The 22,620-nt window shown below is 41.8% G+C and overlaps 2 protein-coding genes across 4 annotated transcripts in view; one reads left to right on the forward strand and one right to left on the reverse strand.

Moving 5' to 3' along the window:
• Fyco1 (FYVE and coiled-coil domain autophagy adaptor 1) overlaps positions 1 to 22,620 on the reverse strand; it is an 88,019-nt gene that overhangs the window by 14,044 nt on the left and 51,355 nt on the right. For all 3 annotated transcript variants that reach the window (XM_036193560.1, XM_036193562.1, XM_036193561.1), the window contains exons 12-14: positions 22,201 to 22,350; positions 21,362 to 21,573; positions 18,207 to 18,351 (exon numbers count right to left, since the gene is read on the reverse strand). In XM_036193560.1, coding sequence (XP_036049453.1) covers positions 18,207 to 18,351; positions 21,362 to 21,573; positions 22,201 to 22,350 — 507 coding nt within the window. The remainder of the gene's footprint in view (positions 1 to 18,206; positions 18,352 to 21,361; positions 21,574 to 22,200; positions 22,351 to 22,620) is intronic.
• On the forward strand, positions 9,098 to 10,126 carry Cxcr6 (C-X-C motif chemokine receptor 6). Its single transcript, XM_036192352.1, has one exon. The coding sequence runs from the start codon at positions 9,098 to 9,100 to the stop codon at positions 10,124 to 10,126; it is 1,029 nt and encodes a 342-aa protein (XP_036048245.1).

Raw genomic sequence — 22,620 nt, forward strand, 5'->3', positions numbered from 1 at the left:
AGTTCAGCTTCACATGGTTTCAAAAGCCTTGCAGCATTTTTGGGAACTTGGGTCTCTCCTAGGCAGTTTTGTAAATGCATTAAGGGATAAAGCAAAATTGAGAACGGCAGGAAACACAAGCAGGACCACTAGAGGGCAACCTATCTCTTTCTATAGCCATGTCCTTTCTTTACTACTAAAGTTTTCTCAGAAGCCCACAAAATCAGTGTTCTCAAGTGACCTTTCTCCCTCCCTTGCTTCAGCAGTAGGGCCTACTATTAGCTTCTCTGGCTTCTTAGAGTGACATGCTCACCAGAACATTGATATGTTCTTCCCTCTAAGGCAGTGGTTGTCACCCTTCCTAATGCTGTGATCCTTTAATACAGTTCTTCATGTTTTGGTGACACCCAAAAAATAAGATTATTTCATTGCTACTACATAACTGTAAATTTGCTACTGTTATGAATTGCAATGTAAGTATCTGATATGCAGGATATCTGATATGTGACTCCCAAAGGTGTTGCAACACACAGGTTGAGAAACATTGCTCTTAGGTGATGATTCAAGTGTTCCCTAGGAATCTCATTGCATACACAGTCTATGCTTAACAAATGTATGCATTATAAGCCTCAGTGTAAGGGACTTTCCTATCCCAAATGCCATCAAAGGTGGATGTAATCAATACTCCAAATTACTAAAGAATAAAGAATGGCTCAATGATTAGGAGTACTTGCTATTCTTCCAGAGGACCCACATTCAGTTTCCAGCACCCATGTTAGGTGGCTCACAACTGCCTGCAACTTTAGCTCCAGGAGATCCAACACCCTGCCTTCTTTTGGCCTCTTTAGGCATGAGTACTCACATGTACAAACACACACAGTTGTACCTAAATAATAAATAAATCTTTGAAGCTGGAGAGATGGTTCAGCTGTTACGAGCACTTGCTGCTCTTCCAGAGGATCCAGGTTTGGATCCCAGTACTCACATGGTGGTTTACAACTATATGTAACTTCAGTCCCAGGGGATTTGACACTCTCTTCTGACTTCCACAGACACTATATGTACATAGTACACATACATACATGCAGGCAAAATACCTACACACATAAAAATCTTAAGAAGAAAAAAGGAATAGAGAGGTGCAGAAACAAGGCAGAGGCTAAGGGCCCTACCCCTAAAGCGATCAAAAGCTCATACCTCTCTGGGCAAGCAGGCACCTGGGTACTTCAAGTTAGACCTCTAGCATTTCTTTTTCACAAGTCTAAATATTTTAACTTGCTTTTCATTTTATTATTAGACAACAATTCTCTAGGCTGCCAAGAACAAAAGCTTCACCTGAGGAATGCCTAGCAGCCTGTGATGTCTTGCTTATTATGGTCTTCCTTGGAGGTCTCTCTCCATTTTGTCACTTGCTTCACTGAATCCCAGGCTCCAGCAGGGGACTGGGAGTCTTCAGTTCAGACTGCACTGTCCAAACTTACATTAATCAAAATCAAATAAACTGGAATCTCAGACCCAAGTATGCACTAGTTACACTTCAAGGGTTCAGTCACCACACAGGCTGGTGTTACACAGTGTGGCATACGACACATCTACAATAGTAACTGACTTCCTTTCTGTGTAACAACCAAGCCAGCAAGAGCACTTCTAAGATCTTGGCTTCTGAAGACTTAGTTCCTATGGTCTGATCACAACATACAAACCTGCAGGCCCACTCTTGTGACCAGCCAACAGTTGCTGATAAATAAGCCATTCCTGGCTCACTTGCAAATGGCTAGCTATTCCCTTAGGGATATTCAGCCATGAATCTGTCCTCCACAGCTCTGCCGCTCACTAGTGCCCTGTGCTAACCGCTCCCCAAACAGTAGGAAATGTATAAAACCTTGGGTCCTGGAAGTGATATCCTAATAGTTCTGACTTGAGAATGCCAGGTTTCTCTAAAAGGTGACAGGTTAGCACAACCTGACTTCTAAAATAAGACTGCATCAAAAGTGTCTACCACTTCCCCTCCATTCTTTTCTCAATTCTATTTTAGATCTTCAAGTATTCCAGAGGAAATGCAAGACACAAACAATTGGGTACTCACTCTTGAGAAGTTTAGATCTTTGATTCAAAGGAACTTAAGGACCTTGGAACAATTATATTACAACTATAAATAGTAAAAGGCTTTTTTTTTTTTTTTTTTTGTAAAGTGGTCCCAAATGGACTAATTCCTTGAACTTAGTTGCAAATCTTTTGTTTTATACAGAATTTTTCCTTGCAGTGTAGCTATGACAAAAGTACCACACACTCAACTACATACCACCAATTTCCTACATTCACCCATGTGCCAGCTGCTTCTCATCGTGTTGGTGACTTCGGTGATACTGCTACCTAGAACAAAGAATTTACTCCTGCTTGTTCAGAGAAGAATTGCCAGGACCAGTGTGTTACAAGAAAGCATCGGCAAAGGTCAGTTTGGAAACATTTGGCAAGACAAATGACGGGGAGAAATTGTTGTGACGATCTTCTCTTCTAGAGAAGAACATTCATGGTTCCAAGAGCCAGACATTTATCAGACTGTGATTGCTCCAAACCACAGAGGAGGCAAAAAAAAAAAAAAAGTCTTCAGAGAACCATGACCAAGCCTAACAGCAACTTTGAAATCTTTAAAAGGATGATGGGACCCAACAAAGATGAATTCATGTGGACTATGATAAAGCCATTAAGCTGATTAACACCACGGAAAGATCGACTTTGGACTACAAACTACTTAGGACAATTTTAAGATGACTAGCTGAGATGATCCAGCCTGACAGACTACCTGAACAAGGACTTGAAACAAGCCCTGTACTTTCTTATTATGCAGCGGCTGGACAAATGATACAAGACTTGACAATTAACCCCAAAATTTTCTTTTCAGGATCCCCTAAAGATGGAAGTAATTTTAAGAAGACAACGCCCATATCCCCAAAAGGTGGGATGGGAGGTTTTCGGTCGTTTAATGAGTTTTGCATATTGTCATTGTTTATGATGATTGGTTACAAGTTGTTAATTGTTAATGGTCAGGAAAAAAGCTGAACATGAAGATTAGATTCAGAGGTTTTGTTTGAAAAAAGAAAAGGAAAAAGAGAATATAGATATGAGGTAGATCACTGAATCTACCCTGAGAAAAAAAGATAAAGAAATAATAGGATAAATGGGTAGATCACTGAATCTACTCTAAAAAGAAAAAGGAGAAGATATAAAAATGACAAAAGGTAGACTACTGAATCTACTATGAAAAGAAAAAAGATAGGATAAGTAATGAAAAATTTTTGTCTGAGTTTATCAAATGTTACTGGACTGGACATTATTATATATAATGGAGTTTTTCGCCTGAATCTGTCAAATGTTAATGGACTAGATATTGTTAATGTAATTCTTGACTGTATATATTGCATATACTTATTGGATAATTTTTCTTGTATTAGTTATAACCTTTTTTTAAATTTTAGACAAAAACAGGGGAAATGTGGTGGGTATTGTGTTCCCTGAAATATTGTGTGTTCCCCGAAATAAACATATCTGGGGGCAGAGAACAGACAGCCACTAGAACAAAGCCAAAAATGGTGGCTAGAAAATGGGAAGAGTAAGCCATAACAGAAGTTGGGCGGTGGTGGTGCACGCCTTTAATCCCAGCACTTGGGAGGCAGAGCTAGCCGGATCTCTGAGTTCAAGGCCACTTTAGAAACAGCTAAGCATGGTGACCCACGCCTTTAATCCCAGAAACCCAACCTTTAATCCCAGGGAGTGGGGGCAGAAAGAGAAAGGTATATAAGGCGTGAGGACCAGGAACTAAAGGAGTAAAGCATGTAGTTAGTTAAGCATTTGGTTGGTTAAGCGTTCAGGCTTTGGAGAAACACAGTTCAGCTGAGATTCATGTGGAGGAGGACTCAGAAGCTTCCAGCCTGAGGAAACAGGATCACCTGAGGAACTAGCAAGGTGAGATAGCCGTGGCTAGTTCTGCTTCTCTGATCTTCCAGCATTCACCCCAATAACTGGCCTCAGGTTTGATTTTATTAACAAGTACCTTTAAGATTCATGCTGCACCCACGCATGTTCCTATAGATGTTCAGGCACGATCACTAAGGGTTGAGATAGGACTCTGTTCTCACTGGGGGAGACGAATGATTTCTGAGAAGAATATAGCAAAGCTTGACAAAGTTCAGGCCATTCTAGTGCTACTCTGTAAATGCAAATCTGGGTCTTTTGTAAGAACAAGAAGTGCTCTTTAACTGCTGAGGCATCTTTCCAGCCCCCAAAGGGTTCTTTTAAGAGAGGTGCTTCAACTATGTCCCTCTCAGTATTTGGTGCAGCCTATGCATCTATTCATCTGTTGTTCATTTTTCACTGCATCCATGAGGAAGTGAGCAAAACCCAACAGTTGTACATGGAATCCTCCAACACACCTGTCTTGCAGCAAAATTGAATATTTGTTTCTAGATTCTGGTCATATTCCCAGTTCCTGACTTCCAGGGTAATCTCCCAGAGAAGTCAGCAATGTTAGCTCATGGAAACTAATAACCAGACTGCATTAAGATCATGTCTACTACATGGAGAAGGTCTAGGAAGGCAACCCCAGGCAGTTCTAGACAAGCCTGGTAGGTGGGCACTGCCTGCCAGGGACCTGTGGGGCTGACTGCAGAGTTACACCAGGCCCTCCAGCACAGCCAGACACCTATAAGCAACCTGGTCCACTTGTCTGGGAATGACCAGAAACCTGAGCTTATAGTTCTGAATTCACTAGTTATTTTGACTCTGGTTTCTATGTTCTCATCTATAAATGGAGCCCTCAGGGTTGCTGTGAGACATCTGTGGTACATGTTGGATACTTACACACAGCCTAGTCCATAGCATGGACTTTGTGTTGGCCTAGACCCAAAGTGTTCCAAAGATATGGGTGACTAGTAAACAAAGTAATTTCAATGGACATAGTCCACCATTTTCAGTGGACAAAAGTCAAATCTACTTACTGCTCCCCTTTAGTTAACAAATGGAAACCTATTAGGTTTTAACATCAGAATATGTGCCAAGCCAAGAAAAAGGGAGTATGAAGCATCAGAATCATGCTTCATTTTTGACTCAAATTAAGTGGGCGGGCTTGTCAAGACTGTCATGTAGAATCTGCCTGTGGGATAGAGAGAGGGGTAGGTCACTAGCTGAAAGCTTTTAAATATTTGACGGAAACACAGATCACACATCATAGAGAAGCAGAGGCAGACCTTAAGCGAGCAAACTTCAATCTGGAACAAAGCTTCTGGGGCTTCCCTATTGGTGAGTCATTTGTTTTTATTGGTTCTCTTAGATTCCTGCCTGCAGCATGACCTGTATACACCACGTAAGCTACTGAATTCAGCTACATATGGCTTCCACCTCCCACTCCCATGGTTGCTGTAAGGGCTAGAGAAATATGAAAACTTTATTGGTTCTGGCATACAGCAAATGCTTAAAAAGGTAGTAATGGAGTAACCAGATCTGTCCAGGAACATAAAGCAGTCTAGTTGCTGGTCTCCTATTTTTATCAATAATTTTTCTATTTTCTGTTCTTTTGTATCTTACAAAACAAGCTATAGTCCTCAATTACCATTCACTTTTTTTTCAGTATGAATCATTGTAAAACTACAGACACTGTAGACTACAGAAAAATAAAAAGGAGATGAATTAAGTAGTTTGAAATTCTGCCAGCCAAAGGCCAATGCTGACGGAGTTTGGTCCTTTAAGACTGTAGTCAAAATTATAAAATTCTTAAACAAGAGTCTATAGAATATGTGGTTCATGAAGTCCTAGGACTATAGACCTTTACTTATTTCTCAGTGAAGATCTACAGCTTTAATGAGTTCTCAAGGTTTGTGATCACCAAAGGTTAAGAAGCTAGGTGTGTCAGCAATCCCAGCACTTGGGAGGTGGAAGCAGGAAGATTGGGGGTGCCATCTATTTGTTATAACCATAATAACTCATGATATTTTTGCATGTTTTTCTATTTATTATGTTTTCAGTAATTTAAATACAATGAAACTTCCAAAATAATTAAAAGTACTTCTTAAATATTTGAGTTACATTTTATGCTTCAGATACAATTATAGTTTATTATCAGGCTTTTACACCATGTCCAAAGTTTATTACTTTTTCATTTTTATAAATCAATGTTTTGATTATAGATAAAGAAATGTTCTTAACATTTTTTATAAGGGGCAGTGATTTTGTGTGTGCATGTAACTTGTGTATTTGTGGGTACACGAGCATACGCAAGCAAGCGTCTTCCCTCAGGCACTGTTCACCTTATTTGTTGGGACAAGGTCTCTCACTGGCTTGGAATTCACCTTATAGGCTCGTAAGACTGTCTGACCAGTGAGCCCCAGGAATATGTTTCTGCCTCTTAGTGCTGGGGTGACAAGTGTACACCAGCATGCTCACCTTTCTTTACAATGTGAGTTTTAGGGAATTAACTCAGGTCCTCATGGTTGTAAAGCAAGCACTTTATTGATGGCCATCTCCCCAGTCCAATGATTTTCAATACTCTATTTGTACGTTCTAGCCTCTATCTGCCAATATAACATTGAATATGAATCTATACATTTTCTGAAGAGTCATGCTAGGGTTGGATCCAGAAAAAACAGGGACAACAAAAAGGCAAATACAAGTCAGGTAACAACAGAGAACTGGATGATATCCTTAAGAAAGTAAAGCTGTTTATTTCTTATTATAAATAATGAAAAATAAATCATCCCTATGTGAGTCAATAACATACACACCAATATCTGACCTTATTTTAGCACCTCAGAAAGCTGTGGAGCAGGATGCCTAACTCCAGCCTATCAAGACCCAGCCTTGAGGTCTAGGCTTGGGGACTATGAGTAGTAGCCTTAAAGGCACAGTCCTTCCTTGATGGTGAGAAAAGGCATTATGGCTTTAGGGAAGGTAGAGATTGCAGAACCATCAGAGTGGACACTGTTTCCTCCTAGGACTCAACTTCAGGGCAAGAAATGACCACATGGATTAAAAAAAGAGGATATCTTCAACTTTCACATGTCCTCATCTGACCAGGGAATATTTTGTCTTGGTAAATCTTAGAGGTTCTACCCAAACACTTGCTCATCTTAAGACATCTTCTAGAAGCCACACTAGTGGGATTATGTATCCAGGACACTGTCAAGGTTAGCCTGGCCCCTACAGTCAGGCCACAGGTTACATTACCCTATGACCTACTTGTGGTCCTTGGTAAAGTGAGAGGGCAGAGCAGGGTCACAGACATGACAGCCATGGAGGATGAAGTCCTGGGCAAGAAAGGCAGGCATGTGGTCTTTGCTACAAATCTATTTAGCAGCCACTCTACTTCATGCACCATTTTAATTCTCCAGGATCTGAGGCTCCAGCATAGATGCCATAGACTGAAGAGATAATAAATGGAAAAGTTTGGTTTGGGGAGTCAGAAAAACACCTTTATTCCCTGGTAGTCAAAGTTCTGGGCACTTAGGGGTTTTCTTTCCCTTGTTGCTCCATCAATTGCCCTTCATACTATACAGCTGAAGAAAAGTACACAGGAAGAACTCCCCAGTCAGACATAGTTCTTGTCATCCCCAAGGATACCATTAAGGAAGCTTCTTTGGAGGGGCATTTGATTTGGCTTTCATAATTTTTTTTTTTTTTTTTTTTTTTTTGGAGACAGGGTTTCTCCGTGTAGCTTTGGAGCCTGTCCTGGAACTCACTCTGTAGCCCAGGCTGGCCTCGAACTCACAGAGATCCGCCTGCCTCTGCCTCCTGAGTGCTGGGATTAAAGGCGTGCGCCACCACTGCCCATCAGCTTTCATAATTTTTAACACTAAGTGGGGTTATCTTAGTTAGGGTTTCTGTTGCTGTGATAAAACATCATGGCCAAATGAAACTTGGGAAACCTAGAGGCACAAATGGAGGAGTGCTGCTTATTGGCTTTTTCCTTCCTAGCTTGCCTGTCCTGTTTTCTTTTCTTTTTCTTTTTTTTTAAAGATTTATTTATTTATTTTGTACACAGTGTTCTGCTTGCATGTATATCTGCAGGCCAGAAGAGGATACAAGATCTCATTACGGATGGTTGTGAACCACCATGTGGTTGCTGGGAATTAAACTCAGGACCTCTGGAAGAGCAGGCAGTGCTCTTAACCTCTGAGCCATCTCTCCAGCCCCAAAAGTTCAAGGTTATTCTCAGTTACATCTCTTTCTCTTTTTTTTTTTTTTTTTTTGGAAGCTGAGGATCGAACCCAGGGCCTTGTGCTTGCTAGGCAAGCACTCTACCACTGAGCTAAATCAGGACCACTAGACTAGGGGTGTCCCCACCCACAATGGGCTGGGCCCTCACACATCAATCACTCTTAAGAAAATGCAGTACAAAAAAAAAAAAAAAATGTACTACAGACCTGCCTACAGGCCAATCTTATGGAGACATTTTCTCAAGTGAGAATCCTCAAATGACTCTAGCTTGTGTCAAGTTGACATAAAATTGACCAGCACAGGGCAGAGAGTGGTAGGGACCTGCTATGAGAAGAAGATGGAGGCAGGCCTCCCGATAGATAGCAGCCTGGAGAGACAGCTCAGCAGTTAAGACCAGAGAGTTTCCAGAGGATCTGGGCTTGAATCCCAGCATCACATGGTGCTCACAACCATCTGTAACTCCAGTCCCAGGCAATCTAATGTCTTCTGGCATTGGCAAGCACTGCACACACACAGAGCTCACAGGCATACATGCAGACAAAACATCGATATACATAAAATACATAAACACATAAAATAAAAAATAAAATAAAACAAAAAACCAAAGGACTACTGTGTCCACTTGACTGTATGGTATCTTTTTTGAAAACAATTGAGCATAGTGTTTTATGGGATATGCATGGGAGGAGTCTGAGACTTTTAGGGTTAATGAAGAGTACTGAGCAGTTTCCCATGGGAAATGGCCACCTTCAGCACACTGCTATCACTGAGCATGATAACGAGTGGGGTTAGAGATGAAAATTTGTTTCCTAAATGCAATTAATAAGGACAGTGGGAAGAAAAAGCATCACTCGGATAGAACTAAATATAACTTTTGGGTTTTGACTCACAGATGTTTGCCACAACAGACACCATGAATGATGACTACGAGGCAGATCCCTGGCTCTCCAACAATTCCAGTGATAACAGCCAGGAGCACAAACACTTCCTAAAGTTCAAGGAGATCTTTCTGCCCTGCATGTACCTGATGGTGTTTGTCCTTGGACTAGTAGGGAACTCCTTGGTTCTGATTATATACATTTTCTACCAGAAACTGAAGAGTCTGACAGATGTGTTCTTGGTGAACTTGCCCCTGGCTGACCTGGTATTTGTCTGTACTCTGCCCTTTTGGGCCTATGCAGGCACTTATGAGTGGGTCTTCGGCACAGCCATGTGCAAAACTCTTCGAGGCATGTATACAGTGAACTTCTACGTGTCCATGCTCACTCTTACCTGCATCACGGTGGATCGTTTCATTGTAGTGGTCCAGGCTACTAAGGCCTTTAACCAGCAGGCTAAGTGGAAGATCTGGGGCCAGGTCACTTGCTTGCTCATTTGGGTGGTCTCCCTGTTGGTCTCTTTGCCACAGATCATCTATGGTAATGTTGAACGTTTTGATAAGCTTACCTGTCAGTACCACAATGAGGCGATTTCTACTGTGGTTCTTGCCACGCAGATGACTCTGGGGTTCTTCTTGCCACTGCTCACTATGATTATATGCTACTCAGGCATTATCAAGACCTTGCTTCATGCTCGAGGCTTCCAGAAGCACAAATCTCTAAAGATCATCTTCGTTGTAGTGGCCATGTTCCTGCTGACCCAGACACCCTTCAACCTTGCCATGTTAATCCAGAGCACAAGCTGGGAGCACTATATCATCACCAGCTTTCAGTATGCTATCCTAGTGACAGAGGCTATAGCATACTTTCGGGCTTGCCTCAATCCTGTACTCTATGCCTTTGTTGGCTTAAAGTTCCGAAAGAACCTCTGGAAATTTGCGAAGGACATTGGCTGCCTCCCTTACTTGGGAGTCTCAAGTCAGTGGAAATCTTCTGAGGACAGTTCCAAGACTTGTTCTGCCTCCCACAATGTAGAGACCACCAGCATGTTCCAATTGCAGTAGGCCTGGCCAGACTTGGAGAAACTAGCATCAGAATTCTTAGGAGCATAGCTATGTCCTTTGGATGCAACAAGAAAGGCTTTGCTTATAGCATGCGAACTCTTGTGGAGAAGTCACTGAAAACTGTGGCTGGTATACAAAGCTTCTCAGATATAAATATATCCTGTTCCTAATATCTAAACCTCAATGCTCAAAGGAGAAATGTCTTATTATTTTTTTAAGCACTTTCTCTCTTCCATCCCTAAGAATGCTAATTCTAAAGACCCCAGGATCTCTTTTACCAAGTTTGGGGCTAGAAGTTGAAGAGGAGTTGATTCAACAAAGCTGTTGATGGCAGGTGTCATGCAAGGTTCCTGAGTTCAGAAGATTCTTCTATGGGCAAGCAGTGGAGAACTGAGAAACTCCCCACACAAATGCTGGTAACTGGGCACCTAATAGGATGAGACCAAGCTCTGATTCATCCAGGGGTCTGACTTCTGTACTGGTGGAATGCCTATATTTTCTCGGATTACTTTTTGAAAGTGCAGCATAAGAGACTGCAATTAGGCCAGAATAAATAGCTGAATTTCAGTGGTCCATATAATACTAGAAAAATGTATAAAAAGGAGCTTATGACTATAACAAATCTAAGCAGCATTATTAGAGGGACTCTGGTGGCTTTGCTCATCTTAAAAAAAGAAAAACAAAAACAGAACTTTCCAATGCCTGCCACACATAATAAATATGTACACACAAATATATCAAATATTATAAGTTTTATGGTTAAGAAATAAAACATTTAAAAGTTTTCAAACTGCTTTCACCTTTAGGTACATTCTATTTTAATCTGGTATGCCTGGGACACAAAATAAAATAAACCATCACAAACAACACAAAAACAACTCAGTTAGAATAAAGGAAATAAGTTAAAATTAAACTTGGGAGGCAGTGGTCTATGAAGGAAATAGACTATACCAATGGTAACAACCTTGCTTTCACGGTGGTTTCCTGCTCCTACCCAAGATGTGGGGTGCATTTGTTTAACTCTATAATACTGCTACAGGATGAGGTAATTTTATATGCCAGACTAGACTGATACTGACTAGATCCTGACAATCAGGTTAATAGCACTATAGGTGCTTACTGGGTGCTTGTATCACCAAATCATTTACCTAAATATCAACATCTACCTAAAAAGGCTGACTAGAATGCATAAGAGGTTAGCTAATCCTGGGCTCAGAGGCTGGAGAGAGCAGCCTAGGGCTGCCTCCCTGCCCTTCACTAAGTAAGACCTGGAACAAAAGCATCTCAACCTCTGTCAACATGCTTGCACTCATGATGTAGCTCCTTCCCTTTGTCTCACCTCTTTCCTTTCCCCACTTCTCCTTCCCTCTTCCCTTACTATAAGCCTTGACCAGACTGGAACTTGCTGTGTAGACCAGCCTGGCCTCAGACTCACAGAAATCTACTTGTCTCTGACTCTCAAGTACTGGGTTAAAGCCAAACCAGCATACCTGACCTGAACAAATCTCTTCACCTTTGGCCATTTCTTTTTAGTGAGACGGCACATGTCTCTCAGTTGATCTGAGGAAGACTTGAGATTACACATATGAAACACCTAGCACAATGGGTTGGGGAAATAGTTCAGTTGGTAGATGCTTGCCCAGCATGCATGGAGTCCTGGGTTTGGACTCCAGCACTACATTAAAATTGGATGTGGTAAAACACACCTATAGTTCCAATATTTGAGAGGTGAAGGAAGGAGGATCAAAAGTTTAAGGTTATTCTCTTCTAGAGAAAGTTTGAGGCCAACTCAGTCTACATGAGACCCTGTCTTTAACAAAATCAAATCAAATCACCCACAGCACAATCTATTTGTAGGTAAAAGGTCTCCAAATTGGCAGCAGTTATTTATCTTAGGAGATCTGGTGGTTCCTTATGCCATCCCTATGGGTGGGTGGAGAGACTAGGCTGTTGTGTACTTTTTTCTGGACATGAAGGGCATGCCACATGAATTGGAGCTCATCAAGATGTCTGGGAGCACCCACATGGTCCCATGCACTGTTTTATCAAACATACACATAAGGGCTATAGTACACTTCCTTGCTATGTACAATGTGACATGTAAGACCAAGTGCTTATTCAAACAAATAGCCTGCTCTATACAGGGTGATAAGGCTAACCTTCTGTGCATTCATCTTTATTTGCAACACTGCTGATGGAGGGGGCCTGAGTCCCTGATTTCCCTAATATTCCAGCTCAGGAGATAAAGGCTCTAAATGGGAAGGAAGATGAGTCAGGTATCAGGGCCCTGTACTATCTACATAGGTATTCTAGAGAGAGGCAGGGCTGGGCACTCAGCACTCAGAGACAGTGCCACCCTAGGCCAATCCTAGAAAGCTTCTCCAAGGCCTGGCTCAACTCACAGTGCTAAGTGACAATGTTCCCTGGACCATCCCTGACCAGCTGTCTGTTCAACAAACAAATCAGATGAGATGGGAGAACCTGCTAGATCATGCCCTCTTCCCGGCTCCCCACAGAAATGTTTATAGTGGCTTTTCTGCAGCTTAAGAGAAGCTTGTTTGTCTGTTGCCAGGAAAAAATAGCAATAGAACCTTCCTTCTGTCTGCCTCCTCAGCCACTATTTACCTTATTCTCTGGGCATCTATTTATTCCACCTGGGGAATGTTACTATCTCCTTCTGTATCTACACCACCATTAGCAATAAATACACACACAAAACAAAATACAACAAAAACCCCAGCATGTGTTAGTTAAAGAGGGCTTGTGTCTGGCCTGCAAGCTACCTGCATCATTGCCCAGGAAAGGCTGTTGCTGCAGGCTCCATTCCCTTAGAGGTGTTAGAAGTCTCAAGCATTCAGTCATCACTTTTTCCTACCTTTGGCTCCCCTTCTTGCTCACAGCAGCAGATCATATCAAAAGCCAGGTTGCTATGGTGGAGTAGGGGTTAGAGCTGGATGAACATGGACCCTGCTTGAATTCAGACTGCCCTAGATATGTTTCAGAGCCTGACAGCAAAGACTGTGTGCTCCCCTCCCACTGGGCTCCCTATTTCTGAGGATGGTGGAAGTGCTTATGGGCTCTGGCTTCAGTTAGACATATGAAGGCAATAGATAGCTATGTCTTCTGAGAAGTGAATGCATGGTGACTCCCTTCTAGAGGCATCTGATTATCCAGGAATTCTTGGTGTCTTGGATGAGGAGATAGTGCCACAAGAAGGCAGAAAAGGGAACACAGAATTCAGAAGCTTTTGGTCACTCTGGCTCCCACAGAGCTTTCAAAGTAGCACCTTGGCCAGCTGCTTGGATCTTCAGGTCCATAGTCACTAGTGATGTTTTACAGGCAGCTTGGTACTGTCATCTCCACTTCTCAGAGGAAAATTGAGTGAGGGCTGGTCCTTGTTAGCAGCCTCTCTGCCCCTAACACTGGCCACAGAGCTTTCAGGCAGGTGTTATACCACACAGAGGGCCTGCCTGCTCTGTATTCTTCCGTAGTCAGAGGTTGTGGGTTAATGCAGGCATAAGGTGGCTTTTGAACTTTAACCATGATCACCATATCCTGTCCTTGTTTCGTTTCTGAGATAGCAGGCATCAGATCTCTTGGCTGGTGACCACAGTTCCCCCACTAAGCACTCTGGCCGGAAAGCCCTGGTTTTGAAGCAATTGCTGGCAAGCAGGCTCTGAGAGTAGGTTTCAGATCATTTCATGTAATCTGGGTACCTGAAGGCCTTTTTTTTTTTTTTTTTAAATGAAGCTACAAGTTGAGATACTGAGAAGCATGTGTACACAGTAGACACGTACAGCCCAGGCTGACATCAAAACTCAGCATCAACATCAGGAAAACCACCTATCTCCACAGGAGGTTTCTGGCCCAGATCCTTTCTCCAATTGCCTTTCTTAGGGAGGGGTAGATGGTATTCTAGGCTCTCCTGAACAGCTATAGGAGCTGCATTTAGAGGCTGCACTGCCATGGCCACAGGGCCTGGAAGCTTGTTTGGGTCTGGAGCTTAAGCTCCTCATCCTGAATGGCCGTTATATCTGGTAAGTAGAGAGGAGGCCATGTTGTGGAGACTTTGGCTGTGTGTGAGCTGGGCACAGGCCAAGAGAGCCAACTACCTATCACCTCAGTTCTGAGAACAAGTGAAAATCTGGGTAGTGGTGTTTAGGACACTAAGAGAAAGGCTGCAGGCATGTCTGAAAGGTTGTAAAGGACATCTTCTACTCCAGGTGAGGGCTGTGTTCCTGCTACGTATCACCAATCAAGATAAGCCAGGAATTGGGGAAAAGGCAATTGTCACCAGGACATCCTGTTAGGTTTCCTTGTGAGAGTGAAGCTGGATTTGGAGACTTTTCCTTGTTCTATCATTTCCAGGAAGGATCAGAGCTTAATTCCTCTTTCATTACTTTGTTCCTCAGATTGTGTTCCTCATATTGCTTACCTTTCCTCTAACTTTCCTGTGGGGGATGCTGGTGCAAGTCTAGGGCTCTCTTTCCTATACTTTCTCAGACTCTTGAGGTCTTTGATTGAGTTTTAAACATAGGAATAAAAGAAATGCTAAGAAAAACTCCCATACATGCTAACACACAACTTATAGTGTAGAAATGTAGAAAGGTGGCTCTTTGTTCACATAGGTAAGATATAAAGGCCATGGGTTCCCACCAGTCAGTCCTAGATCTGTGCTGGTGGCTGCAGGCCAGCATGCTAGCAGTTTCCTTTCTCTGGAACAGTTCCTGATTTCCCAAGACCAAAAACTACACATACAGGTCAGCAGTCTGGAAGCTTTCTGTTTCTGTTCCTACTAGGAAAGAGGAAGGTGAAAAGATGAGGGAGGAAGCTAGAGAACAGTCACCTTATGCAGGTTACAGGTGTTTGTGAGAAGACACTTTCAAATCAATAGCATCCTTCTGGGCTCTTAGCTCCAAATCTACTCACCCTTCTGTCCATGCAGCTTGCCAGGTACCAGGGGCAGAATGTAGTTTACTGCTAAAGGAAGAGAAGACACTCTGGGGAACACTGGGTCATGGGGGTTAGGGTGAACACCGATGACTACTGACCATTATGTGTCAGAGAAGTGTTTAAGGAAGGAGGGAATTGGTCCAAAGTCATAGAAGCAACAGTGAATAGGAGTTATCTTAGGTTTGGCAGTGAGGAGGTTTGTTCATGAGCTGAATTCAGTGACTTTAGTCAGAGAACACACAAGTGTGGAGATACACTAAGCCTAAAATCTAGGCTAACAGCCTCATGAAGATTAAGTACAGCCCCTCCCATGTAGCAGAAATTGACATGATAAAGATGACAGGTAACTCCTGGCTCTATTTTGGATTCTGAGTAGGAGAGAGAGATCTCACTGTGAGTCAGCATGAGCTCACAAAAGTCTTTCACCAGAAGAAAAGTTGGCCAAGCAATTTTGAGACTGTATTTGCTACTTTTCTCATTGCTATCATAAAATATCTGACAGGAGCAACCTAAGGAAGGATTTATTCTGGCTCAGAGCGTATCAGTCCATCATAGCAGGGAAAACATAGTAGAGCAGCCCCATCTAGACTTATTTACATGATATTGGGCTTGGACGCAGAGAACTCATGCTGGAACCAGGGGTAGGTAAAACTTTCATAGGCTCATCCAGTAATTTCTCTAACTTACTTCCACCAGTCAGGACACACCTTCTAAATGATCCACAGCTTTCAAAGTAGTGCCACAAGCCTAGAACCAATTCCAAACCAATCAGATTCAGAAGATAACATTTAGCCCTTGATCTCCAATGGCTCACTGCCATCTCACAACACAAAATGTACTTAGTTTAACTTCAAAGAAAGACCTGTAGTCTTAACAGCCTCAACACTGTCTGAAACTTCAAAGTTTGAAGTCCCCTTTGAGACTTAAGGCATGCTCAATTGTGAGATCCTGTAAAATCAAAATTTAAACTATAAGCTTCTAATATATAAAGACACTCCCATTCTAAAAGGGGGGTATGAGAGTAGAGCAAAGAAAGACATGACAACTTAACAGTGAAAACATTAAATCCTAGTTTCATGTCTAGCATGTGGGATGCATTTGGTATGTTCCTAACTTTATGGGCCTTCTTGCCTGATGCACATATAGGGTCTCTTTTGGACTGGTTCTACTTAGGTGCCTGAAGCTTTCCTTTGTAAATGTTCTACATTCCTGGTATCTCTAATATATTGGGGTTTCCACTGCAATTTAGGCTTTCCCCTCAAATTTTCATGTATAGGCCATTAATAGACTACAAGAGAATCTGACCCTACTACACATTGCCTGGCCTCCCAGGCTTTTCTCTAGATTCTTAGTGCAAACTTCCATGACTTGCAACTCTTACATTCTGCAATGCCTACAAAGCCAGTACCATGTGGTTAATGTCAAGTTCTGCTGCCAGCTTGATAAGTAGCTGGGTCTTCTTGGACTACAGCTGAAGTAGGAGTGTTTATGTAGTGAAACCTGGAAAAGTATTTTCTAGGTGTGGCTCTATCTTTTCAGACCTTCTCTTTTTAAAGGAAAGTCAAAAGCATTTAGATTTTTATATTCTGAAGCCTTTGATGTAAGGACTCTTTCCCTTAGGGTCCTTTTATTTCCTATTGTCCCAATGCAAAGCAGTTGTTTCCTTTTAGTGGCATTAATCTCCTAACAGTTGTATCTACTATGTCCACAGTTACTTTGTATACAATTTCAGATATAATTGTGCTTCTTTCCTTGCCAAGCTAAATACTTTTGTATCTTGCTGTTCTGCTTTTTTTCTCTGATGCTCATAAACTTGGCTAAATTTAGAGAGTAGTAAGCCTGAATGCTATGCTTGGTAGGAGTGTAAAGTGAGAGAAAGATGCTTGTTCATATGGCATAGATCAGGAAACAAAGAGCACAGGCCAGAGCATAAATAAATTAAAATTCATTTTTAAACGTATATGTGTGTATACTACATGAGGTTATGTGTATCATGTGTGTGCAGGTGCTCATGGTAGTCAGAGGGTGTCTTAACCCTTGGAATTGGAGTTACAGATGGTTGGTTATCTGATATATGATATGGGTGCTGGGAATCTGGGTCCTCTACAAGAGCAGTCAGTGTTCTAAACTGCTGAGCCATCTCTCCAGTCCTTAGTCTATTTTTTTTTTTAAAGTTCAGCATTACTCAAAGTTTCAGGGGAAAAGTGACACATGGCTAATTTTTTTAGCCAGGATGTAACACTAATGACCTCTACTCCAATTCCTGATAGAGTCCTTGTTCCCAACCAAAACTTTTATGGGCACAGTCTATACTGTACACATTTCTAGTGGCATTTTGGTCTTGTGAACAGTTCACTAAGCTCTGCTTACAGTGTTCTATGGCTTTGCTGGCTGGAATCTCTAAACCTTTCCACACTCTTCCACAAAGGTCTTAGAACCATAGGCAGATTTAATCACAACGACCCCAGTTTTCTATAATAGCTACTGTTTTCATCACAAAATACTTGACAGAAGTAAATTAAGGGTGGAAGGATGCATTTTGGCTCATGGATTCATAGAGTCTCAGTACATCATAGGTTTGATTTTAATTGCAAAAGGCCTTTAAGGAGGTGATTAAAAAATCTACCACTGTCTGGTATGAAATGGAGATTAAGGGACACATGGGTATAGATCCAGGATGACCATGTAAAGATGCTGCAAGAAGGTGGCCATCTACAAACCAGGAAAGAAGAAATCTTCTCTGCCAATACTTTGATCTTTGGTATCCAGCCTCCAGAATAGCAATAAATTGCATTTCCATGGTTTAAGTCATTCAATCTGTGGTCTCTTGCTGTGGCAGCCTGAGCTAATACAGTTGTCTAAGCCAAAGACTGGCCTTAGTGAAGATGCTGAATCAGAGCACCATACATACACTTCCCAAGAAATTCTGATATAGTACCTTCCTGAATGTTTCCTGAACACTGTCACCTTTTTAAGAGCCACCCTACTCTGAACACTGTTCTGGGGCCTTTTCCCTTGGCAGAGACAGCTAATCCTGCTTCCAGTATCTTATTTTCCTGATCTTTTGATAAGTACAAGGAACAGGCACTTAATAAGTATTTAGGAAATGGAGGTGATATCTACTCACTGTTCAGTCATATTTGGGTCCATTGAATCAGTTTCAGTGGGTGTTTCAGGCAAAGAGGAGCCAGATTCTTGGATCTGGCACAATTCCTCATCAGTGATGATGTCAAACACAGCATCATCTGGTGGTCTGCAGACTGAATTTGCTCCTAGGTGGTGGAGGCAAAGCAGGAGAGAAAAAGACATACATACTATTATGCATAAGATTGGAGATAACATAGGGAAGTGAGAGGTGCTGCTATGGAGAACAAGCTGATGGAATACATTTTAAATGGTCTTTTAACTGACTACTGTTCTATGTAGGTATGAGAGAAAGTCTAGTAGGACATTACAGGAGAACAGAGGGACTACAGAAGATTTTGAATATATAGCCTTAAGACTTCTCTCAAAGGCAAAGTAGAAATTTCAGCTACTTCTACATCCTCTAAGACCCCTATTTAGAAGGAAAAAAAAAATCTATCAAAACTATATCAGAAAAGAAATTAACAAAGAAAATATATGGATCCAATGAGACCTTGCGCCATTAGACACAGTCAGAAATAATTTGAAGCAGGAGATTACCTGATTTGCATCCCCTCCCCCCTTCCAGTTCATTGTTGGGCAGAACAGAACTTCTTTCTGCTCAGGGATCTACAGGAGGCATTGGGTCTTGTGTTTGACCTTGACCACTCAATCTGAAGGCCACTATGCCAGACAGCCCATAAACATGTATCATGTTTAATATAAGGGTAAGTCTGAGGCAGAAGAAAAAAAAAAGAGCAGACAGAAAATGAAAGAAATCAAAACAAGCAATCTCAGCACCCTAACATAGTATCACTTTGTCATTGCTGAATACCTACTGGTGACATAAGGCAAGGGAATTTTGGCTACTAAGTATGAACAGTTTAGCTGTCCTATGCTTTAGAGGCAATGTTTTTCCTCTCAAGTTCCTGTAACAGAGAAGAAGAACAAACTGACAAAAAGGACTCAGTTACATTCCTGAATTTGTTTTCTGAGGCTGACAAAGGAATGGGAAATAGGCAAGGAAAATATAAAAGAATGCTCACCAAGGGACTAACAAAGACCAGGGTAAACAGAAGCTATATCATGTTCATGGATTGAAATGGACATCACTTTATTAAGATGTCAAATCTTGCCAAATCCAATGAAAACCTCATCATGATTTATTTTTAGAAACTGAGAAACTTATTCTAAAATTTATATGTTTAATAAAGAACAAAATTGGAGGGCTTTCTTTGCCTGTCAGTAAGATGCATTAAGAATCCATGGTAACCAGCTGGACATAGTATAAACATGCCTTTAATCCCAGCACTCAGGAGGCAGAGGCAGCTGGATCTCTGTGAGTTTGAGGCCAGCTAGTCTATATAGTGATTTCCAGGACAACCAAGGCTACATAGAAAAACCAATTCTGTCTCAAACAACCAAAAATACCAAAAACTAAACAACAACAACAAAAAAAACCCAGACTCTATGGTAACCATACAGTAAGGAATTGGTAGAATGAAAAGGTACACAGATGAACAGAATGAAAGAAAGTCTAGATACAGACTCAAATATATGAGGTCAGTTTTTGTTTTGTTGGTTGTTTTCAATTGGCTTTTGGCAAATATACAAAAGCATTGGTGTGTGTGTGTGTGTGTGTGTGTGTGTGTGAGAGAGAGAGAGAGAGAGAGAGACAGAGAGACAGAGAGAGAGAGAGAGAGAGAGAGAGAGAGAGAGAGAGAGAGAGAGAGAGAGAGAGACAGAGAGAGAGAGACAGAGAGAGACTGGGGATTTAATCTGGTGCCTTGTGCATGCTAAGAAATCACTCTACCTCTAGCCCCTATAGAAAGGTAATTCTGGGGGAAAAATAGACTTTTAACTAATGGTGTTCAAAGCAAAAGATAAAACCACCTAATACTCTACTTATATTATCATCTTACCCCCAAATTAACTCAAAACAGGTTACTGACACACACACACACACACACACACACACACACACACAATCCTAAAATAATAAAAACTAGAAGAAGCCAGGTGTTGCAGCACACATCTTTAATCTTAACACTCAGGTAGTGGAGGCAGGCAGATTTCTGAGTTTGAGTCCAGCTGAGACTACCTAGAGTAACAGGACAGCTGGGCTATAAAGTGAGTCCCTGTCATGAACAAACTACTCACCCAACCACCCACTCACCCAACCAACTCCCCCCACCAAAAAAAAAAAAAAAAACAAAAACAAAATCTAAACCCAAAACTTTTTAAAGAAAAAAAACCTTTTGAATACAGGAGTAAGCAAAGTTAGATATAAACTTAGATACATAAAAAAACTGATACATAAAACATGATATAAATATTACTTTATCAAAACTACAACTTCTGCTCTTCAAAAAGAAAAGCTGTGAATTTGGAGAAAACATTTATAAAACATATCTGATAAAGAATGCATATCCAGAATATGTAGGACTTGCAAACTTCAATTTTTAAAAGACTGAGAAAGATTTGAAGACTCCAATGTTGTGTGTGAAAAATCTCATTCCTGATTGGTAGGGCCCATTGATCCATTTAAATAAGAGAGGAACAGGAAAGAAGAGTTCAGAAGGATTAACTGCAGCCAGCAGTGATGGCTGAACAGAGAGAAGTCCCATCTCTGCCATCTCAGCTCTGATCCTGGGCTCTACACCTAAAATCCAGTGTCTAGTAGACAGCTTGGGTCACCTATTAGGGTGATCTAGATGCAGAAGTAGCAGGAATTAAACCCTGTGTCTGTTTCCTGACTGAGATGGAGGACACAAAGAATACATCCTCTTTGATCATTAAGAGAAAGGGATAAAAGGTATTAACTTTTGAAAAGGTACGATTTCTGGTCTTACATTACCATAGGGTAGATAATGAGTATCAGGAAGGAGGTCCTGGAGGACTGACTCTTCAATGTATGGAGTGTATTCCACTGGTTGTATGTGTGTAAACACACTCATATTAAACCACACTCAATCATGGCAGGATAAAGTTACTCACTTATCAACCCCAGTAATATAAGAAAGTTTTAGGCTGGTGGTAGTATATATTTAGCATCTCTTAGACACCTCAGTTTGGGAAGTACTGAATGAAGTTTGCTCAAGTGAGAAAGCATAGTGAGAAAACAGTGACATCTATGAACTCAGGAGGCAGAGGCCTAACCTGGGTTTCCTATGGCCTGGGGGCCTGCTTCAGCTGGTGAAACCATGGGGCAAGGCTCTTCCTGGCTTGTGCCAGAACCACTGCTATCAGGGGATCCAGGGCCTTCGCCAAACTTCTGGAAGCAGGCTCGGCAGCAGCGTTCCTTCTTGCCACTGGGCTTAGTCACAGCATAGTTGTTACAGCAGTAGTAACAGAAGATTCGGCCACATATCCTGGGAATGAAACAAGCACAGGCTGTGAGGATGGTGCACAAAGGATTGTGCATCATTGAGATCTGCTAAGCACCAGAACAGGTCTCTATGTTAGGCTCCTGATGGCCCATGACTCTCCAGACCTAGCTTTGCCCTCAATGTAGAGTGTGCTGTAAGCTCATTTCATAAGATTCCAACAAAACCATCATGGTTAGCTTAGTAGAGAATGGTTTACTTCCATAGGTCCTTGAGGCAGGGAGAAAAGGTCTGACTAACATCAGGTTACAGGTATGCATTCCACATTTACTGTTGGGAGTGGTAAATCTCTAAGAGAGCACTTAACTGTACCCAACTCCCAATGTGCCCTTTCTTTTTATCTATCTTGCCTACGTGCTGATAGAATCTGTGTTCTCTGGCACCATCTGCATTCCCGCAAAGGCTTAAGAATAGCTAAAGGGTTGCTGGTCTTTGAGTATATCATATGCCTGTGAGTTCTCTTAATCCCACCCACATTTCCTTTCAGGGAGCCTGAGTGTCTTGCTAGGAAGCAAAGTGCCTTTCCTAGATAGACAGTTATGGTGCCCACACTTATCTCAGATCCCTCACCAGAGGCATCTGTCCTGATCTGGTGAGTTGCCTGTTGCTAACCTGCAGTGGTGCCGCCGCACTATCCAGCTGAACTCCCGCTTGCAGTCATGGCAGTGGTTGGCCTCCACGTCCCCAAGACATTTCTCTTCAGCACTAAGCTTTTGCTGGAATTCCAGTGCATCAGACTTTTGCCAGAGAGCATCTTTGTCCCTGCAATAATACCACATTTTAAGAATCCACAAGAAGCAGAGAATGACCCCTGCTTCATTTCAGAAAGCTGATATCAAATGTTCCAGGACACAGAAGCTAAATCACTTTCCTTGTAAATGCTCCCTCCCCAAACACAGGAATCCAAAACACAGGCTCTCTGCTGACATCTCCAAAGGAGCCCCCAAACATTGGTTCTTTGACCCCATGTATGTGAGAACATGTAAGAGGCACATGATATATACAAAAGGCTGTGTCATCCACAAGGAACTT

This window comes from Onychomys torridus, chromosome 7 (assembly GCF_903995425.1).
Source record: "Onychomys torridus chromosome 7, mOncTor1.1, whole genome shotgun sequence".
Taxonomy (NCBI): domain Eukaryota; kingdom Metazoa; phylum Chordata; class Mammalia; order Rodentia; family Cricetidae; genus Onychomys; species Onychomys torridus.